Raw genomic sequence first — 21389 nt, 5'->3', positions numbered from 1 at the left:
CAGGTGAGCTGGGGGGCATTTCCAGGACATAACCTGGAGACTAGCTGCAGGTGTCATCCTTACATCCTGTTACCTCCTCCTCCTCCCCCTCGCCATCCTCCTCCCCCCAGAGGGCTGACGTTCACAGGTAACACAGGTAACCTGTCCATGTGAGCCTCACCTGTCACCCAGCACTCAGTGATCAATACCATGTGATCAGCTGTTTGTTAGCAGAATCCATCCAGTTACACATCACATGACCTTTAGTAATAATAACAGCGTGAATGGACTTTAAAAGATTTTCATATTTTAGTTTAATGCTTTTGAAACAATCTGCATTCATGTCATTGATCACATTATTGATTATTTGACCAGGAACTATCCTGTTTAATCAGCTGATGTTTGTGTGAAATCGCAGCCTCAGACTTCTTGTTTGATCTTTGACCTCAGGTGTATGTTAGACCACCTGTGTGGGTGGGATTAGACTCTTTGACTGACAGCTGGTGGAGGTTTGTTTTGATAATCTGACAGTTTAATTAGCCTCATTAAGATGATCAGAGGTGTTTGTTTATAATCTGAGTCCCTGTCGGATTAAATTCTGTGGACTGTTTGATGTGTAGAGGAGGAGATCATCGTCTGTCCTCCACCCTGTCACATTAAACTCATCACATGATGCCTTCGTTGCCTCTGATGTTAAACTCTGCAGTGACTTAATCAGCTGCAGTACAAACTAATAATCTGTTTGGCAGCTGATCTGATGGCAGAGCTCAGTCAACGCCTCACTGTCAGACTGGGACTCACCTGTGGTGATCATTAATCAATAATAACAATCATTAATCAATAATAATGTTTTCTGAGCAGAAACACATTGTTTTTTTTGACAATCAATCGGCCACAAAATGTATTCTGGGTAAATAATCACTGTACTGATTATAATGAATACAAAGAATCTGTGTTTTAACCCTGATTCTGTCTCAGTAATGTGAACACATGAACATATGAACACATGAACATATAACCTGTACCCATCAAAATAAAGCTCATATAAAGAGAGGAAGTAAATCTTTTATTTTGAAGAGAAGCAGCTGAATTACTGTTCTAATGAAGTTCTGATTTTCTTCTTCTGTGGTGTGTTTCAGTGTGGCCCTCTGCTGTTCCAGCTGTGAGGTCTGAACATCTGTTCATCCTGATGTTCATCATAATCTCTGTATCTGTTGTCTTACTGATCATCATCACAGTCTGTTATCAAACACTGAGGAGGTGAGTTTTACCATCGACATGTTTCACCTGATTTACTTTGACCTGAGTACTACTACTAGTCTACAGAGGGAGTTTAACCTACTGACCTGAGGCCAGTACTACTGAGGGAGTTTAACCTACTCTGATTTACTCTGACATTTTCTGCTTCAAATAGAAACATATAAAACTCTCAGTGTTTGTTCAGTAATTACTCCACTAATACATCAGTATACAACCACAGTACACTACTGTACTGCAGGTATGTCACTATACTACTACAGTACACTATTATACTTTGACTGTTTTCTACTGTTAGGAAACCTCTGAGGAAAGAACAGAGCGGGACAAACACAGAAGGACAACAACAACAGCAACAACAACAACAACAGTAACAACAACAACACAGAAATAAAAAATCTCAGCTGTTTCTGTTCAAATGTTTTTTAAGTGAATGGAATTTATGTTACTGACAGTTTCATATGTAAATGTTCAGATTTGTTTTTGATACTATTGATAGTGTTTAAACAGATTTTTATAAAGAATCTGTTCATTTGTAGAGTGTAGAAAAAAATACACTCTGCCATAATTATCAGTCTTAGTTGCATGAGAAAATTAAGACATTTAGATTCATTCACAATAAACTTTATTTGAGGTGTGAATTAGGAAACAGTCAAATTCTAAACAAATTGAGTGTGACACCCTTAACAACAAAAAAAAAAAAAAAAGAGAGAAAAAGAAAAGAAAGAAAGAAAGAAAAAAAACTAAACATAAACAAAAATGAATAACATTGAAGTCATTTTGTGTTGGTTCAACAATTCTCTCGTTTAATTCTGCTTTTTAATGTATGTTTGAGAAGGAAATCAAAAATTATTTTCAATCATTTTCAATTAGCAGATACAACTGACAAGCCTTTGTCATTAAAGCAAAAGGAAATGTTGAATGTGTCATTATTTATAATAAACAGCAAAGTCATTGGTTGGTAATTAAACCACCAACCTCCACGTCTTTACATTCACTCTGATAAAATAACAGACTGAGGTTAAACTGGACAAACACCCTGAGATGAGACATGAGTAAAGTCACTGATTACATTTCAGGAACTGCTCAGATTTACAGGAGTAACGACACTGACTCACACCTGTTTGATAAAGGAGTACTCTCTGTCACTTGTCCTGTTTCTGGGGCTGGGGGAGGGGGAGGAGGTGCTCCCTGTGCAGCTGGGGGAGGACCAGGGGCTGTTTGTTGTCTCCTCGGTCGTGCCAGCAGACGTCCAGCAGGGGGTAGACTTTCCCCTGGACCTCCAGCCTGAAGCTGTAGATGAAGCCCAGCTCGTCAGGACTGTCACTGTTATAGAAGGTCAGACCTCCACCCTCATAATCCAGGAACAGTCCCAGCCGGTGGGGGGGTGCCAACACTGGCAGGACCACTCTGGGTGACGTGAAGGCTTCATAAACTCCGTCCTTCAGTCCGATCAGCCACACTCCACTTTCTGGGTTCTTCACCAGCTTGGACTTACGATTGGTTGTTCCTTTGATCAAACCAAGACGCCATTTTGGTTTGTTACCCACCTCCACCTGGACAGAGAGAACAAGAAGCAGGAAATGTTGGGGATTAACTCATTACATGTAACAGGATTACATAATTAAATGAAAAATTCATGTAATTTGAGTCCATTACAGTCACTGAGAAAAAATATGTTAACACCAATTATTAACCAAAATGTTAGGTAACATCCAGAATATGATTCATTGCTTCTTTTGTCTTATTTGATGATAACGTGGGTCAGAATAACTTACAGGGACCTACTTCATCTAAAGATGTGTCTCCGTGTGTGTTTGCTGCAGTTCATCTTTAACTGTGAACGCTGTTTCCACCATTCTCGGAAGAACAGGTCAGGTTCTTCTTCAGGTTTGACATTAGGGCCCTAGTGATCGGCAGGTCGCAGGTGATTAGAGAGCCTGCTAGGTCTTTAGGTGGTGTGGTGGCATCTAGCTTAGATGATAAATCTAACTAGGAAAATTTGCAGACTTTAGATGCTCAGACTGATAGCCTGATCTACTACATTGAGACTCCATCGAGTCTCCATTCCCCGCCATACTAATCACAAGTTTCCTAAGTTTCTTAACCACCATGTACAAATCACCACTCCTGCCACTGGTGACAGTGCTATGTCCCATAAAGTACTCAATAAAAGGCCACCAAAATCTCCTAATAGAAACACTAGATGCCTCATTCCTATTAATACTTCATCTACCAGTACTTTGCCATGCCAACCTGCTACTGGCAGCTCCAGGCTCAACATGATCCTCAAATTTGGCTTTATAAATATTAGATCACTTTCTACTAAGGCATTATTGATAATTGACTTGATTCTTGAACATAATCTGGATATGATTGGTCTATGTGAAACATGGCTTAAACCAGATACGTTCCTGCCTTTAAATGAAGCTTCCCCACCTGAGTATACCAATTCACATGTTGCTCGGGCTACGAAAAAAGGTGGGGGCGTTGCTTTAATTTATAAGTCTTTCTTTGGTCTAACCTCAGCTCTTAATGTCACTTCTAACTCTTTTGAGGCTGTAGTATTGAAACCTTCTCCAGTAGCTTCAGATCTCCATCACCAGGGAAACAGATTGCAACCACTCCACCTTGTGGTACTTTACAGACCACCTGGCCCCTACTCACAGTTTTTAGATGAATTTGGAAAATTTTTATCATGTCTTGTCACATATAGTGATGATATTCTAATTATGGGTGACTTTAACATTCACCTAAATTAGGCCTCTGACCCTCTAAATGAAGCCTTTCTGGCACTTACTGATACTTTTGGGTTCACACAGTCTGTACATGAACCTACTCACTGTGGTGGCAACACCTGATTCTTTCCTGTGGGATAGAGGTGTCTAATCTGACTATCTCTCCTGTCACATCTGTTATCTCTGACTATTTTCTTATCAAATTTGATGCAACTTTAGGATTTAAATACAACCTTCTGTGCTCTGAAGCAGGCCTGCCAGAAATTGGCGCGCAAATGGCGTAAATCAAAATCAGAAGCTCTGTATCTCCAGTGGCACCAGGGTGTTCTGAATAAAGTGTGCACTGTCTACTGCCAGAGCAGCATATTTTTCAAACTTAATCAATAGCAATAAACATAATCCTAGATTTCTGACACAAGCTAAACTCACTGAAAAGCATCCACCTCTTAGCTGTTTGCCCTTTACTGCTTGTGAGTTTCAGAATTTTTTCTGCAGTAAAATTGATGAGATTAGATTAAAAATCAGTTCATTTTCTTTGGCATCTGCTGCAGAACCAGCTGAGCATTATACTGACTCTCAAAGAGTCTCTGCTCTGATGAATTTTGACACTGTATGTCTTGATTCATTATCTAAGGTGGTACTAGCCTCTAAACCCACCACTTGTCTTCTTGACCCTTTACCAGGTAAACTCTCCAAAGATCTCTGGCCAGTCTTGGGCCCTGTAGTGCTGAATATTGTTAATCTATCGTTGACGACTGGCACTGTTCCTTCTAACTTCAAAACAGCTGTGGTTAAACCTTTACTTAAGAAACCACACCTTGATCCTGGGTCTTTGAGTAACTATCGGCCTGTTTCAAATCTTCCATTCTTCTCTAAAATACTAGAAAAAGTGGTGTCTCAGCAGCTTTCAGCTCACTTAGCTAATAATAATCTTTTCGAACCTTATCAGTCTGCCTTTAGGGCCTTTCACTCTACTGAAACAGCACTTGCTAAAGTAGTAAATGATCTCCTACTCTCTGTGGATTCAGATTCCACCTCTCTGCTCCTCTTACTTGATCTTAGTGCAGCCTTTGATAGTATAGACCACTGTATACTCATGGACATACTTATCTGACAGAACTCAGTGTGTCTCTTGTAATAACACCATATCAGCCTTTTCTGATGTGAAATATGGAGTACCCCAGGGTTCCGTTCTTGGCCCCCTGCTTTTCTCTCTTTATATTTCTCCTCTGGGCCAAATTATTCAGAGTCATGGAATTAATTTTCACTGTTATGCTGATGATACCCAGCTGTATGTGCCTATAAAGGCTGACTATGCCTCTCAAATTAGGAAACTAGAGATCTGCTTGTCTTCTGTTAAAAGCTGAATGTCTCGAAACTTCCTGCTTCTTAACTCTGACAAAACTGAAATGCTGGTTATTGGCCCGGTGTGATATAGACACCAGTTTTATCAAGTAACTATATCCCTGGACAACTGTGTGATTTCTAAGTCAACAGCCAAGAATCTGGGTGTCACACTTGATCCTGCTCTTTCCTTCGATCAGCACATTAAGGACATTACAAAGCCTTTTTTCACCTAAGCAATATAGCTAGGATTCTGTCTTTTCTTTCCATGGCAGACGCTGAAATTCTAGTTCACACCTTTGTTTCCTCTAGACTGGATTACTGTAGTGTATTGCTTTCGGGACTACCACGTGCTAGCACTAAAAGTCTACAGATGGTTCAGAATGCTGCAGCTTGAATGCTAACCAAGTCGAGAAGGTTTGACCACATTACTCCAGTTTAGCCTCCCTTCATTGGCTCTCTGTTCATGTTAGATCAGACTTTAAAGTTCTCTTAATGACTTATAGAATTCTAAATGGGTTAGCCCCCTCATACCTGTCTGATCTTCTTAACCCTTATATTCCCTCCCGTGCTCAGAGTGCAGGGCTGCTATCTGTCCCAAGAGTTAAAAAGAAGTCAGCAGGCTGCAGGGCCTTCTCCTATCAGACCCCCTTCCTCTGGAACAACCTCCCTATTGATATTAGACAGGCTGACTTAGTTGAGGCCTTTGAAGCCAAATTAAAAACTCATCTCTATGCCTTAACTTTTGACTAGCATATTATTCTGATTCTTATTTCAGGTTACCATTTTTCCTTTGGTGGATTGGATCAGTCTCAATGCATCAGTTAAGCTTAGTAGTCTGTTGAGTCTCTCTCTGTAAATTTTATAAGATAAAGAGTTCGGTCTAGACCTGCTCTATATGTACAGTGCCTCCAGATAACTTCTGTTGTGAATTGGTGCTTTCTAAATAAAATTGACTTGACTAACAGGAGCGTCTTATCACATGAACTCATGACAACAGAGGAGGATCACACTCACTTTATTTAGAAAAGTGTTCAATGTGTTCAGCCTCATCAATGTTGATTTACCTCCCAGTAGTGTTTTCCTGAAGAGAAGCCTCGGTTGGCCAGGACACAGTAACTGTAACTGAACCTCTCAGGATTATCAGGAAGTCTCCGCAGCAGAGCCCCACAGGCCACCACCGTGTCCCCATGATGGAGCTCCAACATCGGGTGAGCCGTCTGAGGATCTAACTTCAACAGCTCTGGAGCTGGACGAGGACAACAATATTTAAATATAGAGACATTATCACCAGACTCCATTCACATTCTTCAACTGTGTCAGCGAGTTTGAATCATCCAGGTGATTAACCAGATGTTTTATACCTGAGACATTTAACCAGATGTTTTATGTGAGGACTCTGATGAGACCTGATCTTTAAGAATCTGAAGAGCTGTTGATTTTGAGACTGTAAATATAAAATGTTGAACCATGTGAACTGATTGTGATCTCAAAGCCAGACAGACAGAGGGACAGGGACAGGGACAGGGACAGGTGCAGGTATGGGGACAGGTGCGTGGACAGGTGAACCTGGCAGGACTTTTCTGTGCAGTCTCTTCCACACGGTGAGTTTGATGTCATTGTGGTTGAACCCTGGTCTGAAGTTGACGGAGCTGAAGAGCCTCTCCTCCTTCTGCTGGAGCTCCTGACTCTCTCTGAACCTGCAGACGTAAACATTACTCATTGCTTTATCTGTAGCTGGGTTAAAGGACAACATGTTGAGGTACAGGGACAGATGTGGGGACAGGTAAAGGACGACATGTTGAGATGTTTGTTACCTCGGAGCGATTGATCCATACTTCTGTAAACAAAGAGAAGAAGACAAAGATGAAGGAAAGATGTTGACTGGATTCAAACATCTTATGATGGACTGACGGTACCATGATGAAGTCCAGGTGTCCCTCATTGCTCAGGTCCTGCAGGGTGTTGTGGGCCTCTTGCAGCCGGTTCAGGTTCTGGTTTAACTGGTCCGTCTGGTTCTGAAGGGAAGAGATGAGTACGGCAGCGGACGTCTCCACTTGCTGCATGAACCCTGCCTCTTCCACCTCCAGGCAACGCTGTAGTTCACCAAACTCCTTCCTCACCACCCACTTCAACACATCAGACTCGTTCTGATTGGACAGAGAGCAGCAAACATCATCACCTCCCACTGGCTGAGAACTGAGGCTGAGAAAATGTCTGCACTTATTTAACAGGTTTAACAACACAAACAGTAACAACAGGAAAGTGTAAATGCAGAAAATCACCCACAGTGATCCTGGATTTGTTGTACGCCATCTTACAGATCTGATCCTCCAGTTTACGCTTCTGATGCTGAAACTCTGTCATTAGACATGAAATGTCCTCCTGACAGACAGACAGACAGAGAGAGACAGACAGACAGAGACAAAGACAGACAGACAGAGAGAGAGACAGACAGACAGAGACAGACAGACAGAGAGTCACATTAAAACCAGGATGACTGTTTCAGTTGAAACTCTTCATCCTCTGTTTCTGTGTCACACTGAACGACCTGCTCAGGAAACTCATTCTGACTCTACCATCTCTTTCTTTCAGTCACCACTCAGAGACCAGGACTACAGCTCAGGTCTGAAATCCACCTTCAGGATCAGCTTCCTCTGAACAGTGTCTGATACAGAGTCCACATCAGTCTTGACTCTGCACCAGCCTCCTGATCTCCCCTCCATCAGACCCTGAGATACTTTGACTCCTTCACTTGAGGTGTTTCCTCTCAACCTGAAGGGAACAATTCACTGGTTTCCAGCAGAGCACCAGGACCTCAGACTGGAAGTTCCAGTCTGATGAACCAACGGAACCACAAGGATAGGATCCTGAACCTCCAGACCGACAATCTCCTCAACTCACCTCCTCCTTCAGATCCTGTTCATGAAAACCACAAACTGAATGTATGACAGGAACAACCAACACCCATAACACAGACTCGTAGTAACAGTCTTGGCACCCTCCATGATCCCTGTAAGAATACAGCTGGTTCATTGATCTTTTCCTGGTGCTGCTCTTCCCCTGTTGGACTCTCTACCAGAGAGCTGACATCCTCAGAGCCACGTTACTGTAACACACCAGACTATCAGCCCTGGTCTGGCTCCAGGAGGACCCTGGTCTCCCTGTTTCAGGTGACGTTCTCCAATGTCTTTTGTTATTTAATGTCACTGTTTCAATTTATAACCTCCCTTCAAACAGCTCTCAGAGTGAACAGATGTCTGAAAATGCAGCTGAATCATGGCACACATTTTCTTAAGCTCACTGCTTACAGATCTGACCCAAAATGGTGACCACCTAAAGTCAAACAGGAAATAAAAACTTTCTGGTAGAGGGCAGACACTGGGGAAGGTCACGAGACATCCATGTTCTGAACAACATGTGAGGTCATATTTGATTAGTGTCGCACTTTAAACTTAATCTCACTGTTTAATGATATGATGTGAACTAATGGCAGCTTATCTGCTCTGAGTTTAACTTTGATCTCAGTCAACACTTCTGAACTTTACACAAACCCAATAACTGTGCTTTTACATTAACAAACAATAACATCATTTCGCTTTTCCTTTACACAACCTCAGACACTGAACTTCATGAACACACAAATCTTTTGATTGTGCAGATGAAGCTGTAGACGGAGCTCACGGGTGTGATTTGTGTCCTACCTTCATGCGGCTGTAGACGGAGCTCACAGGTGTGATTTTGTGTCCACGGTGAGCGCCGATGCTTCCACAGAAACCACAGATCACTGTTTGTTCGTCCTCACAGTAAAGGCTGAGTGGATTGTGATGCTGAGGACACGACTCCAGCTGAGCTCCATCTGAAACACTCACTTCCTGTCAGGATGAACAAGTGTGTTAATGAAAATAAATCAATGTAGTCACACCTGAAATATGGATTTTATTTGTAGAAAATATCACTAATACTGAAAGAATTAAATCATTTTAGTCAGATGTTTTATTAAAACCTGTTTTATATTTGTGTTGATGAATTTTATCTCAGTAAGCCTGATCCTTTGCCCAGGTGATTCAGAGGTCAGCTGATCACAGGTGTTGTTACCTGCAGAGCTTCAATGATTCGAGCCAAACTAACATTGGGAGGAGGACTGTCTCCATCCACTGCACAGCGACACACAGGACACTGCAACTGGCCAAGCAGGTCCATCGTCATGGAGCGCACACAACACCTGGACAGGTGAGGACAGGTGAGGACAAAACAGATGAGGACAGGTGACTTCCATCCTCACCCATTCATCTTACCTGCAGTAGGAGTGTCCACACTGTAACATGAGTGGTTCAGTGAAGACATCCAGACAGACGGGACACCTGAGCTGCTCCTCCAGACTCTGACGACGCTCCATATCCCTGACCCCCAACCACTGGGACCAGAACCACTGGGACCAGAACTACCAGTGAAAATCCCCAAAATCAAAGTCCTCCCATCCAGACTGCTGCTAATGTTTGTGCAGCAGAATCGGCTCTTTTTATGTACAGAACGTTTTTTTCATTTTTCTTTAATGTGATTGGGTGGACAAATGTAAGGGGCAGGGTCAGTGTTAGTGTTAATGTTAGTGTTAGTGTTAGTGTTAGTGTTAGTGTTAATGTTAGTGTTATGTTAATGTTAAGTGTTAATGTTAATGTTAATGTTAATGTTAGTGTTAGTGTTAATGTTAATGTTAGTGTTAGTGTTAATGTTAATGTTAATATTAATGTTAACGTTAATGTTAGTGTTACTGTTAGTGTTATTGGAGTGTGAGAGTCTGTGTTTGTGTTCCTGAACTTTTCTGATAATCTACTTTAAAGTTGCTTTTATCTGATAAACCGACTCTTGAAAGTCACCTTCACCTGAGTAAAACACGTCTCCATGGTAACACAAGTTTCCCAGACCCTCTTTAAAACAGGACCAGTCCACATCAGACCACATCAGACCAGATCTTGCTCCTGGTGTTTCTGGTTTCACAGTGAGGAGAGAAGCAGCTCACACAGTGTTACCTGGGCTCTGGACTAGAAGAGAGTCCAGCTCAGTCTGGCTCTGTTTGGTTCACTAAGTCTTCCATTCTGGATCACCTGGGTCATGAGGATGAGGAGGTGAAAAGACTGAGGAGGTGAAGAGGATGAAGACCAGAGGAGGAATGTATTTCATGTCTAAAGTGTTTGTGTGCGACAGGAACGACCAACACAGACTCGTAGGAACAGTCTTCCTCCATGTGGAGAAATATTTCACAGTGAATCAATGTGACTGTTTTTTCTAGGTTTATCAGACAATTGAGTTTTTACTAGTTTTAGTTTTAATTTCTCCTCGCGCTGTTCTGAGCACCAGAGATGGAAAAACAGTTAAACCATTGACACCGATGTTAAAATAAATTAAAATTAATAACCGAGGCGCCACCTGCTGGCGACAGTATGTGTGTGTGACGTCATCGGGATGTCAGGTGACTAAACAGGAAGAAAAGAAGAGAGGAGCGAGACCTCCCGGATCTCCCGGGATCCACTGCAGAATAGAAACGAGTCTGCTCAGCTGAATTTTAATTTGAAAGAATCAGCGCGAAGGAAGGTGAGAAGCTGATAAACACATGAGCTAACAGGTTAACAGGCTGCTAACAGGCTAACAGACTGCTAACAGATTGCTAACAGGCTAACACACTGCTAACAGGCTAACAGTCTGAGTGTAAATAAACAGCAAACAAGATGGAGGTCGGCAGGAAACATCAGAGTGAGATTCATCAGAGTTAAAACTGTTGGAAATTGAATGGAGTCTGGTACAGAGAACCGAGGTCAGCTCACATTGAATGTTGGTAACGTCATGCACAGACAGCTGCACGTCCAGCAGCGTTAAATCAGGAGAAAAGTTAACGGAGTTTGGCGGAAACTATATGTTTATGATGTAATGTCACACTGGACATAAACAGGTTTACACTCCGACAGTGAAGACTTAAATCAGCTGAAATGTAGCTCGAGTCTGGCACACTGATGGAGGATGTATTTATTATTGATGTTTTAGTGTTGATTATGTAACGATAGAATGAGCTTCAGCTGAGAAACTCAGGCATTACACTGTAACGTCACTGTGACGGTGGAAACAGGAAGAGAACCCTCAAAGTTGACCGTAAATTGATTTTTGATTTTTTTGTGACTGTGTGGGGGATGATCACATATTGATTGATTAACATGGGATGATGTATTGATCACTTGTTACTTCTTTTGGTATAGAAGATGTATTGATCATGCACTAAAGGCACTGATTACTGATTGGTTATTGATTATCTCCCACAGTATGGAGGATGATGAACTTCCGTCAGAGGATGGGATGGGTGGGCGTGGCTCTCTACCTGCTGTTCAGCATCATGGCGGTGTACTACGTCTTTGAGGTGCACACGCTCAGTTTGGAGCGGGTCCAGAGAGGTGGGTTCAGCCCATCGGCCCCGCCCCTCGCCATCACCTGGTCTCACCTGCCGTCGCTCCCTGTGTGGATGTGGGCGTCGGTCTTCCTGCTGCCGTACCTGCAGCTCTTCCTCTTCCTGTTCTCGTGCACGAGAGCCGACCCCCGAGCTGTCGGTTACTGCGTACTTCCTGTCTGCATCACCCTGCTGTGCAGCCGCCGCCACGCCTCCCCGACATCAACCAATCACAGGGCAGGGTCGGTGATTGACACGTAGAGAGGACCAATCACAGAGGCCACGGGGCTCTGGACTGTTTGTGTTTATGTTGTGATGTCACTTCCTGTGTGCCTTTTTTAACAGAAACACTCCTGTTGGATGTTTAACCCTCCACTCTGTCTGTCAGGAACAGGACTGCCCTCAATCTGGACTGTCAGGATCAAGAGTACCACCCTGAGCATTGACTGTCAGGATCAGCAGGTGTCCTGTGACAGCTGCACCTCCACACTTACTTTGACCAGTTGCCTGAAGCATTGCTGATGTTACCATGGCTATCTGCAGCTTAACATTTAGAACAGAGGTAACCTGATAGTTTCTGGCCAAACAGAGAGTCTGATTTTCTGTGATACTTTTCTGTAATAACACAAATCACATGATATACACTGGTTACTATGACAACTTTAAAAACTAATTAAAAATCCTTGTAAAAGTCTAAATTGATCTTTTTTTTCTCTTTTTATTGCTGTTATAATAATCTCAGACAAACACCTGAGCTCTGTTCTATAAAGCAGGTTGAACTGATCCAGGATCTTTATCTGGCTTCAGTAAACATAACAACCACAGAGTGACTGAGTGTCAGACACTGGTTATCACCTGGTTCAGTCGACCCAGGATTTCCTGATGGTTCATGGTAAAGAGGTGGAGTTGTTAGTTGAAGCAGCATTGTCTGAACCATGAGTAAGAAACCTAATATTCTATGAAAAGTCAGGCTGAGAGCTGCAGGTAGTTTCAGTTCCAGCCACGTCCTAACATGACATTTAACAAGGTGAAATGTGAACAATATGATCACATGACTAGAATAGAAACAGTAGAAATAATCAGCAGTGATCAAAGTCAGGCTGAGGATTTATTGTAAATAAGTCCATCAAGTGTTTTCAGTGAGTGAGTGTTTGTGCTCCTTAGTGTGATGGTGGTTTATTGTGAGTTAGTGTGAATATGTGATGCAGATAAACAGTGACAGTAATGTCAGAGTGTTTCTACTGCCAAAGCAGAGAGGAGAGGAGAGAGTTCATGTCTGAGCTCCATCTGACTGAAATGTTCATTTAGAATCAGCAGAAATCTTCAACAGTGTGAAGAGAAAAGCATCTTTGTTCCATCAACATGAAGATCTAACAGTCAGTGTGTGATCATTCAGTGGGAGAAACTCTCTGTTTGTTAGAAGCTCTGTTGAGGACAAAGACTGGAACAAAACCATTCACTGATCTATAAAAACATCTATTGATCTTTATCATGTCACTCTATTGTTCCTGTCAGGATCCTGCAGAAATGATGACCACAGTTTTCCAGTCATCTGATTGGTCAGTAGTTTGATCTGATCCTCTGAAGTGAACCTGGAGCAGGTTAGCCATTCAGCATCAGTTACCATCGAGATTTACCGCCACAAGAAGTGAACCACCGTCATCAGACTGAAGTTACCATCGTAACCAATGATCCTGCTTCATGGAACAGAGCTCTGTTCACCTGAACTAAAACAAACACCTGTTCACCTGATGTGGTTCTCATACAAAATGTTTCCTATTATTTGGGTGAACTCATCCTCACTCACCTGTACCTGTCCCAGCAGGAGGGCCTGGACATTAGACAGATGCTAGTCCAGACCTCCAGCAGCTGAACTGGTTGGAACTGGTTTTGGATTCAGGGTCCAGGCAGAGATCAGGAGATGTTGTAAAAATCACATTTTATTTTTAGACTTCACCTGAGACAGAGCTGTAACAGCTTTATTTTACTGATTCATGTGACTGATCACCTGACATCATCATCATCTCCAGTTCAACAGGTGAAACTGTGACATCATTCTTTCTCCAACAGTTCTCAGGTGTCCTCAGGTGTTTCAGGTCTTGGATCTTTTAGCTGGAGGTTGTAGTTCAGAGTTTTGAGGATCCCCTGTCTCCTCGTCCTCTTCATCGCTGTCCTCCTCCTCTTCCTCACCTGTAACAGGTAAAACAGGTGAATCTGAAATCTGTTGCCCAGGTGTGTTTACCTGATGTTCAGGTGTGTCTATCTGAACAACAGACATGAAACCCTAAGAATGAACTTGCAGGTGATCTTAGCCAAATCGCGTGTCTGAACAACAACAATAACACGTGATATGTAACAGTTCCCACCAGGTAACTCACCTACTGCTCTGTCTCCGCGGGCTTTTTCCCGCTCCACCAGCTCGCTGAGAAGCTGTGAGACGTTCGTGTTCAGCTCTTTTACTCCGCGGATGAGGGAACTCAGGTTATTCTCTATTTGGACGCAGATTTTCTGTCGCAGTCCATCTCTGAACTTCAGCTCAGCTAACACCGCTACATCCGCCATCTTCACTATGACCTCCTGCTGTCGTCATCACACACCGTGTGCTGCCTTCAAGTACCTTACGTACGTCACCTTTCCAAGGTTTAATTCATTCAAGGATCAACTCTCTGGTCTCAGGGGTGCTTTTCCTCCTCTTCCTCCGCCTCTTCTTTTTATTCATATTATTAGTAGCAGTAGCAGCAATAGTAGCAGTAATATTGGTATTAGTGGACTCTTTAACTGTTACAGTTACTGTTTAACTGTGTGTGTGTGTGTGTGTGTGTGTGTGTGTGTGTGTGTGTGTGTTGTTTTACAAATATGAAATAACTAATCAGTGTTTATTCATCTCAGGAAAATAAACGACTGTAGGATTTTCTCTGAGGTACGTAAACGCACCATAGAGCCGCCATACATATACGTCATCACGTTGTTAAACTTATTTTTCATCCTTACATTAATAAAGTTTATTTGTCATCAGATTTAAACTCTGTTCTTCTGTCGGATTCTTCCATTCTGTTTTTAATCGATTTCATTAATTTTAATCCGTTCTTTTATTCGATGACCTCGGACCCTAGAATGCCGCCAAATACGACCTGCGGAAGTGAACCGGAAGTTGTCATCAGCTAGTAGCAACTAACAATTTGACAACAAAGATCTGATCAGCCGAACAACAGAGAGAGCTATTGATTATTGTTGTTGGGTTTATCTGCGGCTCTCCAGGCGGATCAGACGGTGGAAACTGTCCGGTTACTCTCCTGCTCACGACCCGGATCGACTCGGTGAGTTTGTGTTTTTATTCACAGAGCTAACATCGTTAGCATTAGCATGAGCACAGAGCAGAAGCAGTTGTGTTTACGGAGGCAGCAGCTAACTGTCCCCAACTGATTTCTGAACGATCGGCAGCTGATCGGACTGATCGATCACCAGATTAGACTGATTAATAGTCACCTGCAGAGAGAGAGAGAGAGAGACAGAGACAGAGACAGAGACTGAAGGTCCGCTGTTCGCCTCATTTTCTTTAAATAACAGGTGTTTGACGATCCAACACCTATGAGACAAACAGGTGTGTGATACAGACACGTGTGCAGCTTCTGTCTGCTCAGTCACTGTAGTTGTTTACTGCTGATCTCTGACCCGTGTTTGTTGTTTGTTAATCAGTAGAACCATGTGTGAGGAGCAGACGGTGTCTCTGGTTGATGTTCTGGAGGAAGATGAAGAGTTGGAGGAAGAAGCTTCAGCTGTTTTGGCAGGAAGTGACTCAGACCACTGCTCCTACCCTCAGGTGAGTGTCCTCCACCCAGATCTAACCCATTGAGACCTGGACTCCACAGACCAGAAGGTTCTTGTGGTATCAGGAGCCGTTAACATAGATCCTTAAGTTCTGGATCCTCCGTGGATCAGACTGAGATCTGGGGGATTTGGAGGCTGAGTCAGCTCCTTTAAATCTTTGTCCTGATCCCCAAACTGTTTCTGATCAATGATCCCAAGAGACTGAGTCCTCAGAGAGTCCAGCTGGTATGAGGAGGAGGATCTGGTCTGGAACAGGGTTCAGGTAGAGTGAGTCAAAGAAATGTAAACAACATACCTGGCTGTGACTCAGACCAGCTCCAAGGTCCAGGTCTGACCCTGTCCACTGTAGGAGGTCTCAGTGGTGGACCGAGGTCATCATGGACTATTATTATTATTGTTATTGTTATTATTACGTCTTAAAATAGACTGTCAGATGGCCACCCACCCTGAGTCCGGTTCTGCTCGAGGTTTCTGTCTCTTAAAGGAAGTTGTTTCTCTCCATAGTCTCCTAGTGCTGCTCATGGTGTATCTGTTGGGTCTCTCTCTCTAAATTTTAAGATAAAGGGTTCGGTCTAGACCTGCTCTATATGTACAGTGCCTCCAGATAACTTCTGCTATGAATTAGTGCTATATAAAGAAAGTTGACTTGGACCCTCTGACCAGTCTGTGATGGTCTGGGTTCAGGTTCTGTCACAGCAGCTTGAAGGTTTTCAGCTTCTGTGGGATCAGACCTCACGGGTTGATGTACACTTGTCCCCAGTCCACCTGTCAGTTTTTGTAGTTTTATTTTTTTCTGGCTCAGAGGTGGAAGTTAGACAGGTTTTACCCTGAGACAGTTTCTGTTGTTCGACATGTTTAACTGGGAAATGAAAACAGGTTTTTCTGTTAAAGTCGTGTTGAGCTCCTGTCTGTCTGATCCTGTCTGTCTCTTTGATCTTCAGACTAATTGATTGCCAATCATCAATAACATGAGTGATTATTGATGAACTGCCTGTAATAATCAGATGATGTCAGCACACTGATGAGACATAACATTCATTTAGGAAAACATACGCACCTGACAACAGGTGTCATGGTAACAAGATCATCAGTGTGACTCATCTGATATGTCTTAAATACACTTCATACATGTTACACTATGTGTGTGTGTGTGTGTGTGTGTGTGTGTGTGTGTGTGTGTGCGTGCGTGCGTGTGTGTGTGTTTTCAGGGCTATGTGAAGCGTCAGGCTCTGTACGCCTGTAACACCTGTACACCAAAGGGAGGAGAGGCAGCAGGTGTGTGTTTGGCCTGTTCATATAAATGTCATGAGGGGCATGACCTCTTCGAACTCTACACCAAGAGGTGAGCGCTCCCCTGTCACACACAGACACACACAGTGTAACACACATAGTGTAACTCACAGTATCATCACTGATAATCTGACTCTGCAGTTTTTAATCAGATTTTAATTTTCTTCTGTTTTCTGCAGGAACTTTCGTTGTGACTGTGGAAACAGGAAGTTCACAGAGCTGCAGTGTAAACTTTTCCCTGTGAGTTCAAATCAAAGTTAAACAAAGTAAACAGATGTCCTCACAGTGTTTGTTGTGTTCAGATGTCCTCATCATGTCACTGTGTTGTGTGTTTCAGGACAAAGATGAAGTCAACAGTCTGAACAAATACAGTCATAACTTCTTTGGAATTTACTGTACCTGTAGTCGGCCTTATCCAGACCCAGATGATCAGGTGAGACACACAGGTTAGGCTCACCTGTCCACCAAGTGTACTCTGGTCTCTTAACTAAACTGTGGTTTTGTCTGCAGGTGGAGGATGAGATGATTCAGTGTGTGGTGTGTGAGGACTGGCTGCATGGCAGGGTGAGTCCATCAAACACAGGTAACAGAAGTACACCTGCTGTAGAGACTATCAGAGGTAACAGTTAGCCACTGAGATGGCTAACCTGTCCAGACTTAGAGCACGACTCTCTACTTGAGAGAGGAAAAAACACCTTTACCTCCCAAGATGCACTGCATGATGAGATTATTGGATGGAGCTGTGAGCTTGTTTTGGTGCCCCCTGCTGGTCCACCCACACTGTCCTCACCTGTACCTGTATCTGTACCTGTGTGTGTGTTTAGCACCTGGGCTGTGTGGTTCCAGACTGTGTGGAGCTGCAGGAGATGATCTGTGAGTCCTGTATGAACAAAAACCCTTTCCTCTGGACCTATGCTGCTCACCTGGCAGGTAAATGAATAATGAGCTTACCCTGTGTGTGATGTACTTCCTGTGTGTGATGTACTTCCTGTTCAGTTCCAGGTGCAGCAGTACCGGTGAAGGAGGAAACGGGAGGAGATTCAAACACAGATGTTCCCAACAAGGAAGAACAGGTGAGCTGATGAGGACACACCTGTGTTTACTGTGGTTACAATACAAGTGATAAAGTATCTGTTAGAGTACCTGTTACCTATTATGAGTCAATCTGTTTATATCTGCACAGGAGCTGTTTGCTCTAATCAATGTGATTGATAACTGATCAATAATCTGTCAGGTTGATGATGTCATCGAGCCCAGCTGTAAGCGGAGCCGTGAGGAGTCAAGCTGCAGACTGAAGGAACTGCAGGAGACTGGTCAGAAAAGAGTCCAATCAGGAGCTGTGTTCTGGCCGTCAGCGTGGCGCTCCAAGCTCTGCTCCTGCAGCACCTGCCAGGTAACATTCACCAACAGCTCACATCTTTAATCACAAATTAACTCACCTGTCTGTACCTCACCTGTCTGTACCTGACCTTTGTGTTGTCAGGAGCGTCTGTCTGAAGCCGATCTGTCCTTCCTGTTTGACGAGTCAGACACCGTCCTCGCCTACGAGAAAAAAGGAAAGAACAACGAACAAAAAGAACAAGGACACGATCCTCTGATGTCAGCACTCGACAACCTGAACCGAGTGCAGCAACTCGAGATCATCCACGGTATGCTAAACTACAAGTACTACAGACTAAACTACAAGTAATACGCACTAAAAGTACAAGCACTACACGCTAAACTAGAATAGCATATGGATCCACAATACTGCACGTAGAACTACAGTGCTGAATATAAAAACTGGATGTAGGACGTAGCCATACTACAGTACTGGACGTAGTAGACTGCAGTACAGCAGTACTGGATGTGGTACTGCAGTACTACTGTCAGTCATGTTTGTTTTCTGATGACTTTGTTTGTTTCAGGATACAACGACATGAAGACTGAACTCAAGGATTTTCTGCAGAGATTCGCATCTGAAGGAAAGGTTGGTTTCACCCTGGACATGACCTCTGACCTCTGACCTGACACCTGATGTCACATGACTCTTACTCTGTTCTCTGATAGGTCGTGACTCCTGATGACATCCGTCAGTTCTTTGAGCAACAGCAGAGTCGTAAGAGACGACGAGTCGATGCTGGACGTTTCTACTGTACCTGATGACCTGCGACTAACCATGACCTTTGACCTTCTTCTAATCACCTGACTGGGTCATCCCACATAATTTCCTGTCCTGTTTCCTGTCGATCAGCTGATATTTGTGGATTTTCTGCACATTTTAAAGTTTTTACCAGTTTATTTTGAATCTTTGAGACGTCCTGTTTTTAATGTTTGTGTTTCAGAGGTCAAAGGTCACCAACAGTAACATTTGTGTTGTTTTTGTGTTTTCTTTTTAATGAAAACCAATAAAACTGAACCTCCACACCGACATGGAGTCTGCTTGTATGTCAGGATCAATCAACCAGACTGAGCTTCAAATCTTCACAGGTTCATTTAAATGAAAATCGACATTTAAAGGTTTAAAATCTGTTTATAACTTTTTAATGTTTGACATAAAATCTGTGAATTAATCTCAGTTGTAACACAGACCACAAGAACATGGAAATGCTCAAGTATAGGTACCTCAGCACAGTACTGAGGTAGTGTACTGAAGTTATTACAGTAAATGTAGTTCTGCAGCTCTGCGTTTTCATCCTTTGATGTTTTCTGATGATTGTAACCTGCAGCTCTGTTTCTGCAACATCAAACACTTCATTACCTCCACCCTCCATTACTCCATCACTCCTCCATCCTCCACTCCTCCATCCCTCCATCCCTCCTTCATCACTCCTCCATCCTCCATCACTCCTTCATCCTCTTAATGCTTTTCCTCTCCTCTGTTTGTTCTGCAGAGCAAATCTAATCAGCTTCATTGTTGAGCAACAGAGCAGCAGCAGCAGCAGCTGGTGGTGGTGGGAAGGGGGGTTGGCTTTCAGATTCTGTTGATAAATTATTTTCTGTCTCTGTTTATTTTCTTGTTTCATCTGCAGATCATCAAACTACAAACCTCGGTCAGCTGTGTGTCTAATCCCCCCCCCCCCGACTCCTCTCCCCTCCTCTTTCTTCAGCCTCAGTCTGACTGAGGAGTTCACACTGATCACATCAAACTGAGAACAAACAGGGACTAAACATCAGCCAATCAGAATCAGAATCAGTTTCTCCTGACTGAGCAGGTATTGGTTGCTGTGACAATGGTAAACGGGGTCCTGAGGATGATGGGAAATGTTTCAGTGATGAAACGGACTCGTCCAAAAGAAATCCTGACGGAGACGAGGAAGATGATTTACAGCAAACCTCCGAGGAACAAGATCGGAGCCGTGGTGAGTCTCATCCATCATCTATCAAAACCAGGTCCAGATACTGGTCTACAAGAACAAAAAAAGGTGTTCAGAAAAACAATCAATGCGTTCAAATCAATTAACAGTTAATGATCAAAGACAGGTTTTGTTTCAGCCTTCAGATGGATTTCTCTGATTGGTTGTTTTTTGTCTCTAACAGCAAAGTTTCTTCGTCATGTCGGTGTTTGCGGCAGCCATGTTGACTCCAGCCGCCTGGATCCTCCATCACCTGCCGGAGTATCGGCAGAGGTCCAAACAGGTCCAACAGAGTCGCAGGACTTGATCATATTCCTCCTCCTCTTCCTCAGCACCAACAGCTGGATGTCTTTCACTTGTTGATATATTTTAAATTTTCACTTTCACAACTTAAACATTTATTATGACTTCGACAGAGCAACACTGTTCTTTCAAAATAAGAGCAGCCTGTTTCTCTGAACTGGGCTCTCAACAAACAGGAAGTGTTTGAAGATAAAATAAAAGCTGGAGTTTGTATGTTTGTGTTTGAGCAGGATGTTTCTGTTTGTTTAGTTTTCTTCTGCTGGATTTATACAGTTAATCACTTCCTGTTTAAGAACATCAGTTCCCACAGAGACAAACTCATTAAACCTGAGAGCGAGATGTTTTCATCTTCATCTTACAGTCATTTTTATTTCTTTTATTTACAGTTTATTTAACATTCAGAGTTTTCTGTCTGTAGCCACCTGTCTGCCCTGCCCACTTCTCTTTACCTGTTGGTACCAGTTTCCCTCCTCTTTCTCTGCTTGTTTCTTTGTGTTGTTTTCGACCTGAGATTAGTTTCTTTTCCGGCTGAGCTACAGGTTTTTTCTCTCTCCACACCAGCCTGTTTGTTTTTGCCTCAGTTCCTATGGTTGTGCTGTTGTCACTTGTTGTGTTATTGCCAGTAGTGAACCTGTTTTGTGTCCAGTTTAATATTAAAAATATCAGTGAGGAAACCTTTTTTCTTGTGTCATTTGATAAAAAAAATCTTCAGATGAAAAGTTTAGTTCACAGCTGAACTGAGAGTTAAATGTTTAACAGGATGTGAGAGTTTACACATTAACTGTTTATTTTACTGTTGAGTTTGACAGTGGTTCACTCTCGCAGTACGACTCAGTATAATTTCAACATAACTTATTGTAAAATTAAGATGTTTCATATAGA

General features: G+C 42.9%; 5 protein-coding genes across 10 annotated transcripts; 3 read left to right on the top strand and 2 right to left on the bottom strand.

The window, feature by feature from the left end:
- Positions 1-2341: 2341 nt before the first annotated feature.
- Positions 2342-9963, bottom strand: LOC108890015 (E3 ubiquitin-protein ligase TRIM50). Its single transcript, XM_018686753.2, has 9 exons — positions 9617-9963; positions 9417-9543; positions 9023-9193; positions 7608-7703; positions 7238-7468; positions 7136-7158; positions 6888-7018; positions 6386-6567; positions 2342-2792 (listed from the first exon to the last, which is right to left on the bottom strand). Exons 1-9 carry the CDS (start codon positions 9715-9717, stop codon positions 2382-2384), a joined length of 1473 nt encoding a protein of 490 aa, XP_018542269.1. The 5' UTR covers positions 9718-9963; the 3' UTR covers positions 2342-2381.
- A 787-nt stretch (positions 9964-10750) lies between these two features.
- Positions 10751-12449, top strand: tmem251 (transmembrane protein 251). Of its 3 annotated transcripts, none has more exons than XM_018686844.2 (3): positions 10751-10910; positions 11630-11993; positions 12140-12449. In XM_018686844.2, exons 2-3 carry the CDS (start codon positions 11638-11640, stop codon positions 12195-12197), a joined length of 414 nt encoding a protein of 137 aa, XP_018542360.1. In that variant the 5' UTR covers positions 10751-10910; positions 11630-11637; the 3' UTR covers positions 12198-12449. The 3 variants fall into 3 exon arrangements, with proteins under 3 accessions (XP_018542360.1, XP_018542359.1, XP_018542361.1); XM_018686843.2 differs by lacking the exon at positions 10751-10910 and adding an exon at positions 10987-11130; XM_018686845.2 differs by lacking the exon at positions 10751-10910 and adding an exon at positions 10993-11130 and having other exon boundaries at positions 11630-12449.
- A 1224-nt stretch (positions 12450-13673) lies between these two features.
- Positions 13674-14354, bottom strand: si:dkeyp-55f12.3 (uncharacterized protein LOC568418 homolog). Its single transcript, XM_051071536.1, has 2 exons — positions 14130-14354; positions 13674-13941 (listed from the first exon to the last, which is right to left on the bottom strand). The coding sequence occupies exons 1-2, from the start codon at positions 14311-14313 to the stop codon at positions 13844-13846; spliced, it is 282 nt and encodes a 93-aa protein (XP_050927493.1). The 5' UTR covers positions 14314-14354; the 3' UTR covers positions 13674-13843.
- Positions 14355-14882: 528 nt separating this feature from the next.
- Positions 14883-19277, top strand: ubr7 (ubiquitin protein ligase E3 component n-recognin 7). 4 transcript variants are annotated; one of them, XM_018686840.2, is made up of 12 exons: positions 14883-15068; positions 15451-15571; positions 16788-16921; positions 17049-17109; positions 17207-17302; positions 17380-17433; positions 17694-17799; positions 17866-17942; positions 18104-18262; positions 18353-18518; positions 18777-18838; positions 18919-19277. In XM_018686840.2, exons 2-12 carry the CDS (start codon positions 15455-15457, stop codon positions 19009-19011), a joined length of 1125 nt encoding a protein of 374 aa, XP_018542356.1. In that variant the 5' UTR covers positions 14883-15068; positions 15451-15454; the 3' UTR covers positions 19012-19277. The 4 variants fall into 4 exon arrangements, with proteins under 4 accessions (XP_018542356.1, XP_018542358.1, XP_018542357.1 ...); XM_018686842.2 differs by having other exon boundaries at positions 15448-15571; positions 17694-17742; XM_018686841.2 differs by having other exon boundaries at positions 15448-15571; positions 17872-17942.
- Positions 19278-19395: 118 nt separating this feature from the next.
- On the top strand, positions 19396-21174 carry si:dkey-85n7.8 (COX8 domain-containing protein). The gene is made up of 2 exons (XM_018686760.2): positions 19396-20210; positions 20389-21174. Exons 1-2 carry the CDS (start codon positions 20082-20084, stop codon positions 20509-20511), a joined length of 252 nt encoding a protein of 83 aa, XP_018542276.2. The 5' UTR covers positions 19396-20081; the 3' UTR covers positions 20512-21174.
- The last annotated feature ends 215 nt before the right edge of the window (positions 21175-21389 follow it).

This window comes from Lates calcarifer, linkage group LG7_1 (genome assembly GCF_001640805.2).
Source record: "Lates calcarifer isolate ASB-BC8 linkage group LG7_1, TLL_Latcal_v3, whole genome shotgun sequence".
Classification (NCBI taxonomy): Eukaryota; Metazoa; Chordata; class Actinopteri; family Centropomidae; genus Lates; species Lates calcarifer.
Note: the sequence above shows the minus strand (reverse complement) of the source record. Positions and strands in the feature narration are given on the sequence as shown.